We start from the raw sequence: 16312 nt of genomic DNA on the forward strand, positions 1-16312 counted from the left end.
ATACGAATACTGATGAAGCTAGCAGTCAAAATCCTGTATAAAATCCAAATATACTGCATTTCTGCTAGAAATGTATCAAGTGGAACACTAAATATGTAAAGCACAGATAATCCAATTCACTCCTTAAAAAGAAACGTGTTTTGAGTACTGTTCTAACTCTGGTTCCATAAGGAGATTCTTCTGAAGGCAAAGACAGATATTTATTGCAATGTAATACTTGCTCATGCATACAGTATCACAAGCTTGAATAAAATCCCCTAAAATCAGCGGCAATTTGAATTAAATCCAGATTCTGCCTGCCTCATAATCCCTGGCAAAAACGGGTCTCTCTCAGTTAGAAGCCTACAGGACTTTACGCACAAAATTGTATGGATTCAAGACATTTTTTATTTTTAAATTAAAGCCAGAGCTGTCTCTGTGTATCTTCCAATACTACCTACAATGTGTTTTGTTTAATGAAAAGCATGTAAAATTATGAAGTAAGCAAAACTAAGGCAAACAGTGAACTCTTTTTCGCAAAGAGTTTATTTAGTTTTTCTGAAAGTTACCAGTTCAAAAACTTCAAAAAATGATATGCTTTGTCTACTTTTTGTGAAGATATTTCAACACTGCTTAAAAAAAAAAAAAAAAGGTACTGAAACATCAATAATCATCTTGACAAAGCTGTCCACAAAGAACACTGGGAGATTAAGGTCACCAGATTGTTGTAGAGAGACCACAGAGATTTGAACTCAACGCAGCAAAGGATTCTGCTTGATGAAGTAGAACATATCAGTCATGGACTCTGATCCTTTTTTTGACAGAAAAAAATTATAGATTCACTTAGTTTCCCAATGTTGTGTCTACTGTGAAAGGGGAAAAGTCTCCTCAGCAATACTTCTGTCAGCAACAAACATCAAGATCTTGTCACCACTTCGAATGAAATATGTTACCAACTTCTGTATCTCAACAGCTGCTGCAGGAGCAAATAGAAAAGCAAAGCACATAGAAGGAAAAAAATCCTTTTAGAATGTAACAATGCAAATTAAAGAATGGGAATTAAAACCAGCTTTCAATAAGAACTGGCAATGGTACTAGAAACAACTCACAATGGACTGAACGACAGGATTTCAGGAACCAGAAAAAGAAATTGAGTCAGAGGCGTTCTCAGTGCAATTTAGATGTACTGTAAGTGATGGCAGCACTGTTTTACATAAAGTCCAAAAAGCTCACTCAACTTTTACTGGATCTTTTAAGCTGTACTTTTAGAAAGGGTAAGAGGGAGGAAGAGATGGCAGAAAAAAGAGAAATAAAGTATATATTAAAGGGTTCTACATCTGTTCCTGTAAACTAGTGGTGGCATGAATAATTCAAGAAAAAAATTGTCCTAAGAATCAGTGGCAAAGGAAGACTCCAGGTGTGTCCCTAAAACTGCAGGAACCCAAAAAATCTCAGATTCTTCAAAGACAGATTTGAAAGTAACAAAACCAAAAGGAGTCTTTCACTGGAATTTCTCTCAGAATACATTATGACAATGAACAGTAAAGAAATCCATTGCAGTTGGTGAGGCACTTAGTCTGTTTTCATTCTTAATTTATAAAAGCCAAGTGTACTTTTTATTTCTGTTGTACTTCAAGAATACAACTTAGGCCTAGCCTCCCCACTACCATAAGCAAACAAAAGTACACTAAGTCAATTCTGAAGTCTGCAAGCTATGTCATATTTGACAGTTTTTAGTTGGGAAACATTATTCCTTCCTTCCTTCATACAGCATGTAAATATTAAGTACTTCATATAAAAAGAGTGTCTTACAGTAGTGCCCAGCTCATAGCCAAAAAAACTCAGCAAAAGAGTCCTCTCTTTGTCACTGCTGTTTAATAACAAAAACATGACTAAATTCTTTGGGGCACATATCAGAAAGTCACATGCATAAGCAAAGTACAGCAGAGGGCACTATCAGATGTATATATTACTATGTATAGCTCCAGTCTTTAATTACGTTTTAGTCATCTGCACCTGTGTCCTTCATTAAAACATTTCACATAGTTCTTATGTACCAAGTGGAAGTACTTTGCAACCAAGCACTGTACACAGGGCAGACACAGCCCTGCGTGAATATTTCAACAGGTTTCTTTAGAAAGATGCTTTGGCTGCTATAGATGAGCCCTTCTGAATCCTGCATTTACATAAGCCTCCTGTATTCTCCCAAAGGCTGTAACATATACTCGTAAGAAGTTTTGTGCCTTTCTACATTTAGCTCTGGACTACTGCCAGAAATCATGCTGCTAGATGAACAGATCAGTATGACATAGTTTTGAGGTCGAATTTTTTCTGAAATGTTAGCTTTAGAAGTATTTTCTACAGTATTCTAAGTCATAAAACAGTTTTCACATTTCTGTAGACATTAAAACTTCATAAGACAGTAAATATTCCCTGGCTGCAGGATACCCAGACTTCAAAGAAAAATTAACCTGTGAGTTCAGCTTTTATTTTTTTTCAATTTTCCTACTTGAATTATGACATTTTAATGACATATCTAGTTTGTTTTATCATACAGGATCAACACAAGACTTCTGAATCACACTAGCCTCTCAATTTCTGGCAGCAGAGTTAAAAAAAAAACTTCTGAAAACTTTAAAAAGGCATGCAGAGCTAACTTTCAATACTCACACTGACACTGGCTATAAAACCACATGAACAGCTTGCAGAGATTTGGTTCATTTGACCTATGGTCCAGCACCAATATCAGAAGAAGAAAAATTTCTCCCTGCCTTTCAGAAAAAGAGCTTTGTAAAGAGATGCTTCATTTTTTTTCCAGGCGTAAACAGGCAGAGGGGTAGAAATGAAGGGGAAGTGTTTGTATCTGAAGTATTCAAATAGAAGGTAAAGACATTCGTAGCATTTACCAGAGCTGCTCAACATGATGAAAGTAAATGTAGGAAAAAATAAAGAAAATAGAACACAAAATATTCTTTTTGTTTTTCAAGTAAGATGAGAGCTATCCACTCATTCAAATTAGGTTATTGTACATACAGATTTTAAAAGTGATAGAAAAAAAATACGAGCCAATGACGGTAGTTTTTTGTGGGATAAAATTGTTCATGAGCAGTAGTACTTTTCTATGAAAGACTGCCACCATCTATTAAAAACCGTAATTTGATATATCTACACACGAATCTATTTTTATGCAGTAGATGCTGGGTTCATCCTGCACTGTTCTTGAAGCTTCACTTACTTTCTGTTTCATTTCGTTTGATCATGCCTTGGCATTCAGCTAAAATAGTCTCTTTAAAAGATGTCACCAGGGCATTGACGCAGCACTCCATTAGCTGAAATACATTAAACACAGAATTAGCTCATGTAGCCATCTCAACGCCAAAGTCTGACGTGTCTCAAGTTTGCCATGACACAGGATCCAGCCTGTTCTCAACAACTATAAAATAACGAATTCATTGACTGATTCATGAAAAGTATGTGTAGTTTGAATACAATCTATACAGGAACCATACTTCCTCAAAATGCTTAGGTTCATAAATGTGGTAAAGTCTCCTCCAAACCATTAATAAGCTTAGTATTTCTGTCAACTCTTTCCTCTCAAGGGAGCCATCACTTTTGGAACACTAACTACCCTACTTCATTTCCAAGTATACATCCAAGAGCTAAGAATAGTTCTCATTCCAGCATACCCTATTTGGACCAGGCTGGATGGCTTGAATAAGGCACTAGATCTAGAACAGAAACTGTATATACATGTCAGGACCATCTCTCTTTTGTCAGTCTCTTTATATGGGTTACAATTTATAGCTGTGCAGAATGAATGATTCACAGCTTAACAAAAGGCATAAAGCACATTTTGATCCACTGCAAAAAAAAAAATCAGATTTAAAAGGTATTTATTTAAAATAACCTGTTTCCTGAACTAATTTCAACACAGACAATCATGAACTATTCATTACAGTTAAATCTTCCTCCAGAATCTGAGCCGTGTAAAATACTGCTCAAGAGGGAAGAAGGGGAAGGAAAAAAAGAAAAACGACCTTTATATTAAATGGCCATATTTCAGCCTAAGAGGAAATCTATTACAGTTTTAATGAAATTTCTATAGCTCCTTTTGTTTGCAATGAACAATAACTCTTTCAGGTATTCTAAATAAGCACTGAGAAACCCTTTGCCAAACAGATTGGTCAGCTTATTTTCAAACACAGGAAAAAAACCAACCATACCCGACTCAAAATAAAAGAACAAAACCCAATCTGAATAAAAACCTGCCCTTCAGTGTGAACTTTTGTTCTACATGTACTATTAAAACACCTGCAGAAATTGTAGATTACCACTGGAAAGTAATACATCTTGTTGCAAATTAATTACCATAAAACCCATGTAAATTAAAAACCATAAACCAAATTGTTTCAATTTAGTGCTACCAAATAATACTGTAACAGAAAAATAAAAACTGCAATATAATACTACTGTATAAATATGTAATTTTTCTACATATTATACTCACTGCTTCTACAGAGTTACATTCACGTCTTGTTTCTAAATATCGTAGTGCTCTTTTCTCCTCTTCTTTTAGTTTAGCATCTGCCTGTGCAAAAGTATAACAGCAATCATTTTAAGCACTAACACTTTCAGAACAAAATTCCAACAGAATTTTTACTTACATATTTCATATAATTCTGTACACCATTTTGTTGTAAATAAGAAGGAGCCTGTGTTCTATAAAATCTCTCTGTTGAATCCAAATATGCCTTTTCAAAGTTATCCCGATATATCTGAAGTTTATCTTCAGGATTAGAACAAAGATTAACTGCAAAGAGAAAGTCCAAACTTACTCTCAAGTCTAGGAAACTTATGTGTCTAATATTAAGCAAATCTCAATGAGAGAGTGAGTCTTGTATCAAAAGGTTGCATTGAACAATTTCAAAAATATCTGATAAATGCACTCTGATCACAAAAGAACACCAAATTTGTTCAGTCTTTGCTCCAAAAAACAATCTAATCAACTATAGAGAACTAGAAAAAACTGCATGCTTAGCTCCAGCACTTCAGACATTCAAACACAGTAATCATAAATACACATATAAATAGAAAATTTTAAGGAAGAAGAAAAAAAAAGATCAGTATAATGTCTAATAAAGTGAAAAGTTCTCCACCTGACTAAACAAAAAGCTTCTCTTAGACACTGCTATTACAATAACAATGTCTTCATTTTATTTTTTTCCTGTTTTACAAGAATGGAGACAGTGAGCTTACTGGAGTGCTTTGCGTTAGTTGGAAATAAATAGTCACTAAATAGGATATGCTTTAAAAAGTTTAGGATTGGACATCCATAAAGCCATCCAAGAGAAGCCAAAAGTTTCATACAACAGGCTGCAAAACAGCAGACAATGGTGAAATGTCATAGAGGTTTCAGATATACAGATCTGTTCTGCAACAAAATGACTGAAAGTCTTAAATGCAGCCTGTTTAACATTTCTTCTTCAAACCGTCTGAAGAATCAGAAACAGCATGTAAAGGAGTACAGACAAGTTATATCTGCAACCCTAAAACATTGAAAAGTTTTCTCTTCGTAAACATGGATTTTGCAGTAACTGATACACAGGTAAATCACTTAGAAGCTAAAGATTATATGCAGAATTTAACTGATATCATGTATCAGCAAGAACAACAAAAAAATCAATACCAAATGCTGAGATAATAGTTTCAACCCTACCACAACTGCCACCTTTGTATGAAGAAAATTAATTTACTAAAATGAAGGGGCAACAAATTGGCCTGTGCAAGACATACCATATGATTCTCGAACTCCAATAACGAGCTGAGAGTCGAAAGCTTCTCCTAGTCTTTCCGCATGAACTAGCTTCATTGCACTGTCCTGAAGCCTATTTTTTATATTGGAAAATATGGATTCATTCCACGTATCTAGCATGAGCTGTGTATTAGGAAGGAAAAAAGAAATCCTGTCAGAAAGGTACACGCAGACCTAAGTTTGTGCAAAAGACATGCAAGACATCAGAAACACAAATGGAGCAATTTTTAATGTAATTTCCAGGTTCATACAGCAGTTCAGCTACAGCAGAATTTCGTCTTTCTCTGAACTTGTTATAGAAGGAATATTCAGCTTACCTTCTAAGCTTACTTTATGTAACTGGACAGCTAGGGGAAATCAGTCTTTAATGCATATATTAATTCCATAATTCTTTATTATTTCTACACTTCATGGTAATTAGTCAGGTAACTTTTCCAGCAATGCAATGTGTCAGAGTTGCAGTATCAGGGGGTACTTCTGAGCCAAATATCCAAATACAGTTCACTATTTGGCAGGCTTTTTCTTAATTTTCTTATGTAAAGAAAAAGACTGATGGTTTTTGATTGCATTTATCTAACAAGAAAGTTCAGTATGCAAGTGATGTATATGTAAATTATAAAAAACTCCAAATCTCATTTAAGCAGTGTAAAGTCTTAAAATTAATTATGCAGGCTCCTGTCAAAATCCTCATCACTCAATGGGTCCCTTTTTATTCCATTGTGTGATTTATTAATTTTTGGTGATTGCTACTGATGCTGCTGCAAATGCATTGCATTACACCTGACCACCATACTTGTGCCCACCTAAGCCCTATTAGCTCTTCAGTATTAAATACTTGAAGCATTCTATGTGTTTGCTAAAAATCTTAATTTGCTTTGAACCTCAAGTCACTGGATCTGGCTCTACCTATATGTCACTGAATACCTAATGAAATTATGCCAAAGCTTTAAAGATAATGTAATTTTTTCTATCCAACTCAGGTCATTTCATTGCTTTAGAAAAAAACTCAAACTTACACTATATACAAACTTGACAGTAACTGCTAATAATGGAATTTAAGCACAATAATATTCAGTCTACACTGGTAGTGGAAAGCAGGTTGGAATCATAAAAATTTATGAATTCAAACTTTACCTCATGACTGTGAATAACCTATGATTGCTAAAAAATAACCTATGATGACTTGACATCACTGTATGGTGAAGCTAGTAGTAAAGATTAGATGATCTTATTCCATTCTTGCTTTGTAAATTTTAGATTTTAACACAGCAAGCACCTAATAAAAGTTGGATATCCTTTCAAGAGAGTTTACCATAGTTTATTCTTAACTTCTCCATAACTGTCTCTCAATTTCCACTAAATTTCCATTTCTACAACTGAAGTAATTCGTGTTGGAAGAGAATGTTTACAATGTTGCAACATTCTTAGAAGCAAAGCTTTATTGAATTATGCGTCCTCCATGACCTTTCTCATTACTTGAACTTTATTGATACAGACATTATGTTGCACTGTGCAATTAGAGAACTAGTTTACAAGAGCTGAAGTGAGTAAAAAATGGAGAAGAAAACAGTGAGATAATCTCAAGCAACCTGGCAGGCACATTAATGACTTTGTCATGGTCAAACTGCTTCTAGACATTATGGATAGGGAAGTTTTACACAGATATTTGAAGGAAAACACATGTATCATTTTGGGTGACTGTATGAAGAACTTCTCAAGCATGGGAAAAGTTTCCACAAAGCACTTTTTAGAAAACTACAGAGAATGATGCCAGAAACACAAAGTGACCTTCAGTAGTGAATATGAAATAATGAGATAGGTTGGAGACTGTGGGCTTTAACGTCCCAGTGATGAGCTGGTCCTCACTGGACTACACATGAGAGACAACTCCAGCAGCTTCAGTCTTGACCAAAATCTGAACTGTTAGAAACCAGTTCTTTCTCCCAGATTCTCCTCACTACTTTGTCCACTTGACATTGTCTTTTCTTTAATTTCTTAGTTTTCCTGCCTTCTGCATAAAGCAGAGTTAAGAGTTCAAGTTTTCCAGATCTTAGTGAGCCTAATAAGATCACATGCTTTCTCCAGCAAACAATGAAAACTAAAAAGGTAGTGTGAAATGGTGATTCCTCTCTTTGCTGCTGTTTTCTCTTCCTTTTCTTCAAGAGGTAAAGGGGACAAGATATCAAAACAGAAGGGCAAATTAAAAAAACCTTGCCCAAAGTAAGGCACTCAAACTATTTCACTCTTCCCATCCTGGAGATAGGGGAACAGTTAAAATGACCTTCAATACCAAGCTAAAGATCGATAAAGAAATTTCATTTCCCTACATATACTTTCTGCAATGAAAAGGAATAATGAAAGATGTTAAACTAAAGTACATAACACTTTACAACTGATATGTTTCATTTTCCTTATAATAAAAGACTAAAGCAATTTCCAGGACCACTATTCATGGGACTCAGAACACTGAGCACTCCATACTCAAAGCACTAGACTTTCTTATGTTTAATATGAACCAGTAAAAAGATCATATCTACAAGATTCTACATGTCTAATCTTTTCATTGATATGACTGACAGTTTGGGAAAAAAAAAGGGGAAATTGAGATATCAACAGCCATATTTAACTTAAAATGACACAATTTAATCAGTCATTTATAAAATGCAGAGATATGTCCCAGTTACCATTTTGGCCTAGGGATATAAACCAGGAGCAGAAAAACTACTCACTGATGTATACAAATACACTTGCTACTCACAAATATACAAAAAGTAGATGAATTTACAACTACTTGCCATCCCAGGATTCAAGTCATAATTAAAAAAAAAAACCCAAACCCACACAAAGTAAACCAAACCCCTCAAAAAACCTCCACCAAAGTCCAGACAAACCCAAAGCCCAAACGAGAAGTGCTTCAATCACATGAAAAATACTGTTAATAGCCAAAGCCGAATTGGAGAAACAAAGTGAAACTATCGTGGAGAGGAAAAAAAAAAGTTGCAGGGTTACTGTGACTCTCACGCCGAAGCAAAGCGATACGTCATGTGACGTGTGATGCGGTTTCATTTTCAGCTACAGAGTCCCTTCCCCTGTTTACTGTAGGCAAACAGTGCAACAAAGCTTTTAGTACTGATCACTTACCTTTCGGACAATACTGTCTTCTACATTAGACTTTTTGTTGCTGCCCTGCTTGCCCATTAAAGTAATCTCTAATTGACAAAATGGCTTGGGCAAAATATCACACTGTGTGAAGAACTTGCGCCACTCCACTATATATGCCTTCAGTAAAGCTGTATCATCTTGATGACTCAGCACTCTCTGGAGGGACGGGGGAGAAGAGGAGGTAATTTATAAACAAATTTATGCACAAAATATGGGCTGACTTTGCTTATACTGAAAATAACTCTCCATATAAAATTCAAATGTACAGATATATCAGAATAAGAAAGTCTGCATATTTAAGTGCCATTTAGCTTGCGGAAGTAGTTATTAACCCATGGCACATGGGTCATTTCTAAAGGGTAAAGAAAGATAGCAGCAAACAGGTAGTCAGCAAGTTCAAATTCTCCTAATTAACCTTTTCTTTTTTTCTCCTTCTAAGCCATCTGCAAGTCAAAAATATTAAAACTTTTGGCATGTACTGGCACAACCATATATAAAAACCTTAACATAAATCTGTAAGGACTATGTTATATTCTATGCAGTGAAAAGTTTTGATTCAATGGCACCTACTAGCCTTTCATTAGACCCAGACAGCTAGTTAACATGTATATTTTAATAAAGTCTGGAAACTACGGCTACACTGTACAATGGCTATCAAAATGCCTAAAAACCTGCCTCTCAAATAAAAGCCAACACAGACCATATCAAAGGCCTCAGTTCAGCATAGCATTTATGCATGCTGTAAGCAAGTAAGCTGTGGAACTTAAAAAGTCAACATTTATATGCCAGGTTACACAAATGCCTCTATAAGAAACTATTTTCCTTTAAGCAAAGCCTTAATGCTGTAAATCACTTCACTAAAGAAAGACTTTATAGACTTTAATTTTTTCCTTTACAGACATTTGTCGTGATTTTTTAATATTTTTTAAAAATATTACAACAACCCCCTCTTTTAAATCCCTAATTACAGACAACATCTTTTGCTACATGTTTTACAAACAAAAGAATTTCCTTTGAATCTATTGACAAATTCAGTTTTCTTGAGGGAAGCCTATAAAACTGGACAGTTAAGCTTGCTGGGTCGATAGCACAGATATTTGTGGTAGGCCATACATATGGCTTATTTTAAAGCCATCCATGAACGTGTCAGCACAGCATCAAAGCTACATAAGCAATTTTTTTCTTCCTCGGGAATTTCTTATGGAAAATTCTGCCTTAAGAAGTTTTCAAGTGGAAGAAGATTCCATAAGTACTGTTAGATAAACAAAGATAATGCTGTGTTATGTTTTTTTTTTAATATAACACAAAAACCACTGCCCACCCCAGATTCAAGCACTGGAAGAAAACAATGAACCAAGGCAAATGCTCAAGGCCAAGTCTTCTTTTTGTCAACAGAAGTTTGCAGGGTAATTGTGATCTCCAGAAAAATCGCAAAATTTCAAACAAAAAACCAATGCATTTAAATCCAATGAAAGTCAGAATTATATGGTTATTTTTCTAACAATATGAATAGAAGTTATGGAATCTTAGGAACTTACTGCTTGTGCCTGTTTAATAAAATCAAGGATGTCTTCCTTCAGAGCCTGGTGGATTTTTGCTGGACCTTTATCATCCCATAAGCAAACTGCATGTACATCTCTAGAAAACAATTTATCCACCTTTTAGTAACAGCTATTCAAATTTTAATGTTGTAATGTATGAGGCTTAAACAGTCATAATTTCAGTATGTCTAAGAAATTAATACACTTGTTATCTATCTTTGTCAAACAACACACAGTTAGATCCCAGTGACACATGCAAGAAAACGTGTGGGGAGGAGACTGAGGCTTTTAAGAAAAATCCTGGAAGCAAGTAACTGCAGCCTATCGAGGAGAAAGGCTGTGGTCAAGAAGGAGATATACAAGACAATTCTATTTTCAGTACCTATTCAATAATTCTTACTGAATTAAGGACAATTTTTAAACCTTTTCTTTGACAAAGATAGAAATCACTTGCCAGCAGCAGTATTACTACTCAACCCATGCTGTTCTAAAATACTCTCATTAACATGCAGCCTTCACTGACAGTTTCACAATCCAAACACTGAAACATCCTTGTGCTACGGAGGAAACAGACCTTCTTCATGAGAAACTTGAACTCTGAGGGATCAGGTAATTTAAAAGACGATTTAACTAGTTTAATAAGATCACTTAAACATTTCATGGCAGTGGTAGCATTTTAAAGTGGAACCTTACTGCAGAAAAGCTACCAAACAGAATCGCAAAGCCAAATTCTATTACTGAGTTCTAATCAACACTCAAGTACGATTTTTCCTACCTGACAGCCCAGCAAGTGGAACTTAATTCCTACTCATTCCATAATGAAGACTAAATAAAGCAAGTTACACTCCTACCCATACATCATATACAACATGGCCTAGGAAGCCTCTTTTTGATTCATTACCATCCTCTGGTTCTTCTGCCTTTCATTAATAAGGCCACATCTTTGCAGAAAAGCAACCATATAATCTAAAGTTATTACTTTGTTCCTATTAAATGAATACACTTATTTCAACAGAAAAGCAGCTTTTTTAGTTTAACTGAAAAGACAAAACTTGCAAGGTAAAAAGTTCCTTTGACACAGATCAAAGGTGCAGGCCTAGGATTTATAGAGCTCTACCTAACAGGTGAGACTTCCACAATATTCATGTGCAGAAAATGTGTTACTGCATTTAGAATGCCACTGTTTCCTGAGAGCAGTGAAAAAAGCAATACTGGATAATTATACTCAAAGGGCAAGTAGAAGACACATACAGATTTTGAATATTTATTAAGAAGCTTAACAAAGCACTGTCCAAAAATATGAACCTAGGACAGTGGGTTCCTTTCCCTCAAAAGCCTTATTTTAGCCATAAAGGTAATAAAGTTCTATTCAATAATTCAGCTACAAGAAAAATAATAAACAGAAAGTTTCAATCTCAGTGCAGAATTATTGAACTAGTTATTAATCATTAAAGCAATGACTCAGAACTGAATTTTTACCTTAACTATACCATGTTTCTGGCAACTACTATAGCAGACACATCCTAAGAGATTAACAACCATTACATGATAAATTACTGTTTCTTTTGGTTGGCAGAAAAGCATGACATGCAGTAAGACGGGTGTAAAAAGAGCCACTACACCATCCTCATCAAAAAGAGGATACAGACACAGACTGCAACAAGACTGCATTTAAATAAAAACTACTTTTGTGACAATTTTAAAAGCAGGAGAGTCTACAGGTTTAAACTACAACTGTATTTAAGGGAAAATAACTCCATTGAGACAAAGATTATTTTAGATATACTTCCAATATATCTTTTGTAAATCACTTCCATATTACGCTGGCAAAAATCAAATTATGATTTTTACCAAAAAAATCATCACCTAACAGGAAGCCACTTCTGGCTTTTTGAAAGGAAGAAAATGGCAGGGTTTTCAGAAAGTACATTAATGCAAACATTGTCTGAAAAGTATTATTATATCATTCTTAGGGTACAAAACTATTCAAATAATACCAGTTAAACTGCACCATCCAGCTACTTCAGTAGCATTCTTCAGTTATTTTAGAAGAAAGCCATTCAAATCAGAATAACGTAACATTCAGCAAACTGCTTTTAATGAACTTACTGACAAAGCAGTAAACATTTTCTCTCTAATTCTAAGAATAAGTTTGTGGGCAGGTACAAAACCTACTTACTGTGGTCAGCTGAAGTCAAAAAGATCTGCTGTTCTTTCACCATCCTATTTGCAAAGACCTGAATCTCAGCAAAACTCTACTTTTGAGCATTTACAGCAATGTAGGCAGATTTATCACTTAATAAAACTCAAATAGTACTTTTGTTCTGTTTTTCCACACAGTCTATGTCATATGTGACTTCTGTATCAGGAGTAGTACATGTATTCCCATTATGTGGAAGGATGTAAGATATTAAAAAACTACTTACGAAAACAGATCAAACCACTGCTGTTTTGTGACAGACTCCTGACGAAGAAGTTTCAGAACGATAGGGCGCATGAAATCCCATTTGTCTTCAAACTGAAGCGAACCTTTATTCTAAAAGGAGCAAAAAAAATATTCTTAATAAACCAGCTTCTTATTTAAAGTTATCTTGAAGGATTGCAGTTTCTACAGTTAACAAAAAAATATTTTCTTCTCAGAGGTGTCCCTCCTAAGCTAGCGTTTGAGCTACACCACCACAGCTGAACAACACTTTTCACAGTATTACTTTAAAAAGTGAGAGCTATTATTTGTTTCAAAGAGAAACAGACTGCCAACTTCTTCATTTATTCACTGCATTAGCTACAAGAAACAAGTTCTAGCAAGTGTTCTTCAGATGTAAATGGAGTTATACACAGACAACATGAATGATACTTGGGTCAGCTTCTCTGTCACAGCAAAGATAGATGCAACAAAAGTCACAAGGCACAGTTGCAAACCCATCTTGAATAAATTACCCTGATCAAAATGGCAGCCAGGAATCAGGAACTGTACCTGTGGATGCTGCCATGTACCCTTTTTCTCTCACCGTGTATTTGGCATCAGCAGCAAAGAGGGAGGAAGGAAACAGAGTAACATAGGAGCTACTGTATGACAGACTCCCTTCCTGCGGGTTAACTGGCCATAGGCATTCTGAGGGCCAAGAGTACAGCTGGTGCAGATAAAAATTATTTACACCACACTGAAAAGTCTAATCCAAGGTGGATTTTTCAAACTTACAATAAAAACTAAGAGGCAAGCTAAAGAAATGAAGTGCTTCCATATAATTCTGATTATTCTGAAAAATCTCACCATAGTATAAAGACTAACTTCTATTATTAAAAAACCCCCACCAAAACCACAAGAACTTTGCCAGAAAAACAGCAGTTCTACTGCATATGTTGTTATCCTGTTTGCTTACGGCTCCACATTTTAAAAAGAAAAACCTGCAATTAAAAAGCTGTGTTGATTGGGAGTTCTGTGGCAGAAAGACTACAGATTATCTGAAGTGTTATGTTCCAATGCACTGTTTACTTTTGAACAGATCATTGTCTTGGTCAGCGATACTACACTTGACACAATTCACTTCAAATACAGCAAATAATACAGTCTGACTACTTGAAATTCTGACAAGTGCACTGTTCTGTCACTAACATCTCTGCAGATAAACAAGCACAAGCAGCACACCACGTTCCCTCAACCATCGCCTTTTGATTAATTTCTACATGGAAATTTACAATTAAAACTGTTATTTTGTATTCAGAATAAGCACAGTTTGGTAACTGTATCCCCTGGTGCTCTTAAGTGCAAAGATACATCTTGAAGCTATAAAGATGCAACAGGCACCACAGTAACTATTTTTAAAGTAACAGCACCTGGAGGCCTCACAGCATTATCAAACTACTGTGGTAGGTACTGAATATGGCTTTCACGGAAGCAGCCCCTGTTGATAAAGTCTGTAAATCTTTCAACATAAAAACAAGAAAAATAAATTGCTTTCAAATTCAGAGAGATAGTTTTGCCTATTCTTTCCCACTACAAGAAAAAAAGGTCATTTGAATACATCATCTTTGAAAATCATCAACTACATGCTTCCCCCATATACACCTAGCTTTACAATTATTCCCTTAACTTTGATGTGTTGCTCCAATCTTTCCCAGTCCTGTGAAAATTATTAGGTTTTACTTGCAGATACTTCTGTTCCAAGTCCCTCTTTGCAGGATAATGAACTTGAAAGACCAGCTACTGAACAGTTAGAAGTTACAGAAAGGGCATTATAAAGTACGTAAAAACAACGTCCTCATAAGTTTTCCTTTGGCGTAAAACTTCAGAGTAGATCCCGTAAGTTTTCCAGAAGAAGTAAAAAAAAAATCTGTTCTGCAATTTTTGAGAAGTGTAATTCAACCCTTCACTGAAAACAGCTGAAGATAAAACCTGAATGCTCCATCTCTGTGAATAAGATTAATTTCATTGTAAAACATGGGGGGAGGGAGATTGCAAACACAACTGTTTATATGATTTAAACTGTGAATACCTACTTCATTCTAAGAAACACACATAAAACTCAACTTCAGTTGTAAAAATTGTGTATCCACTTGAAATAAACATCTGCTTACTTAAAAGGAATTCCTCGAACAAAGCTTGTCCTGAAATGTCAGAGAAGTTTAGAACTGTTTCCTATACATAGGAGTATATTTTTTCCACATTTCCTCCTTTATTCCTTAACTAAACAGAAGAGGAAATAAAATCAATGGATGAAAAATTCCAACGAAACTACTCTAAGTTCAACAAACAATTCAACATTATCTAGGTAGATTCATGCTTCCATGACCTTACACTTTTGTACTGAAATTACAAGAAGGGAAGGGAGCATTAAATACCACCTACGGTGTGTCCTTCACATTCATTAATTCTACCCTTACAAGAAAACACAAATTTTACAGTAGAAGAGAAGGTCAAACAGTGGTAATTCTTAGCTGATACCAAAGTCACACATGCAATTTCTGAGCAGTATTTTCTGGGCAGTTTTTCCTTCTTAGCTTGCCTCAAATCACAGTTCCCATGGAAAGCTAAGCAGGATGGTAAGGCATAATACCTTGGACGAGATAAAATTACTCCAGTTATCAAATCTTCTCTGAAAACATGGGCTACAATTGAGAGCCAGACCCTGGCTAAGTAGCCATTCTAGAGTTTAAAATTTAAAGCTTTGAAAAATAATTTCACTTACAATTTGTCTCAAAAGTCATTTCAATTAATTTGTTCATACAGATTTAAAGTTCCATTTTAACACTAAATTTTACTTGAAGAACGTACTACTTTACACCCTATATTGAAATATGTCCTCCAACTTTACTCTTCAAATGTACTTTTCCCTGTTCTTTACTTTTATGGATAAGCACTTAGACATAATAGACATAACAAGGCAAAGCAATACCCCAAGACCTCCATGTTACCGTCCCTCTTACCCTCGAAATGTCTATTTGGATGTTCAGCTCTCTTTGCTGTGTACTCTCTATATTTCAGGACACATAGAAATTCAGCCCTCATCTCTACCAGATGCTCTGGACAGTACTGTAAAAAAAGCAACACCCTCTAGGTCTTACTGTACATCTTATCTACATATGAGTAACATCATTGCCTTTACTACTTCATTGTTTTCAGACAGCAGGTATATTAAAGCTAGTTCACAGAGGGATGAAGTGGGAAATATGACATCACAGATTGGAATAAACACTGTCTGATTAATCTCTGCTACCAGCAGCTCTAAAAATCAGTGTGATGATTGTAACAAGTTCCTATTCAAAGCAGGAAAGTAGCCACAGGGAAAGCTTTTCTATGTAACTAACTAGCGTGCAACAT

At 35.2% G+C, this 16312-nt stretch overlaps 1 protein-coding gene across 2 annotated transcripts in view; it reads right to left on the reverse strand.

The window, feature by feature from the left end:
• Positions 1 to 16312, reverse strand: part of CUL5 (cullin 5) — a 32503-nt gene that overhangs the window by 13035 nt on the left and 3156 nt on the right. For both annotated transcript variants that reach the window (XM_017816017.1, XM_017816016.1), the window contains 7 exons: positions 12921 to 13030; positions 10492 to 10591; positions 8933 to 9109; positions 5773 to 5914; positions 4644 to 4789; positions 4487 to 4567; positions 3215 to 3308 (listed from right to left, as the gene is read on the reverse strand). In XM_017816017.1, the coding sequence (XP_017671506.1) occupies positions 3215 to 3308; positions 4487 to 4567; positions 4644 to 4789; positions 5773 to 5914; positions 8933 to 9109; positions 10492 to 10591; positions 12921 to 13030 (850 nt within the window). The remainder of the gene's footprint in view (positions 1 to 3214; positions 3309 to 4486; positions 4568 to 4643; positions 4790 to 5772; positions 5915 to 8932; positions 9110 to 10491; positions 10592 to 12920; positions 13031 to 16312) is intronic.

This window comes from Lepidothrix coronata, unplaced genomic scaffold (assembly GCF_001604755.1).
Source record: "Lepidothrix coronata isolate B3197 unplaced genomic scaffold, Lepidothrix_coronata-1.0 Scaffold53, whole genome shotgun sequence".
In the NCBI taxonomy this organism is placed as follows: Eukaryota; Metazoa; Chordata; class Aves; order Passeriformes; family Pipridae; genus Lepidothrix; species Lepidothrix coronata.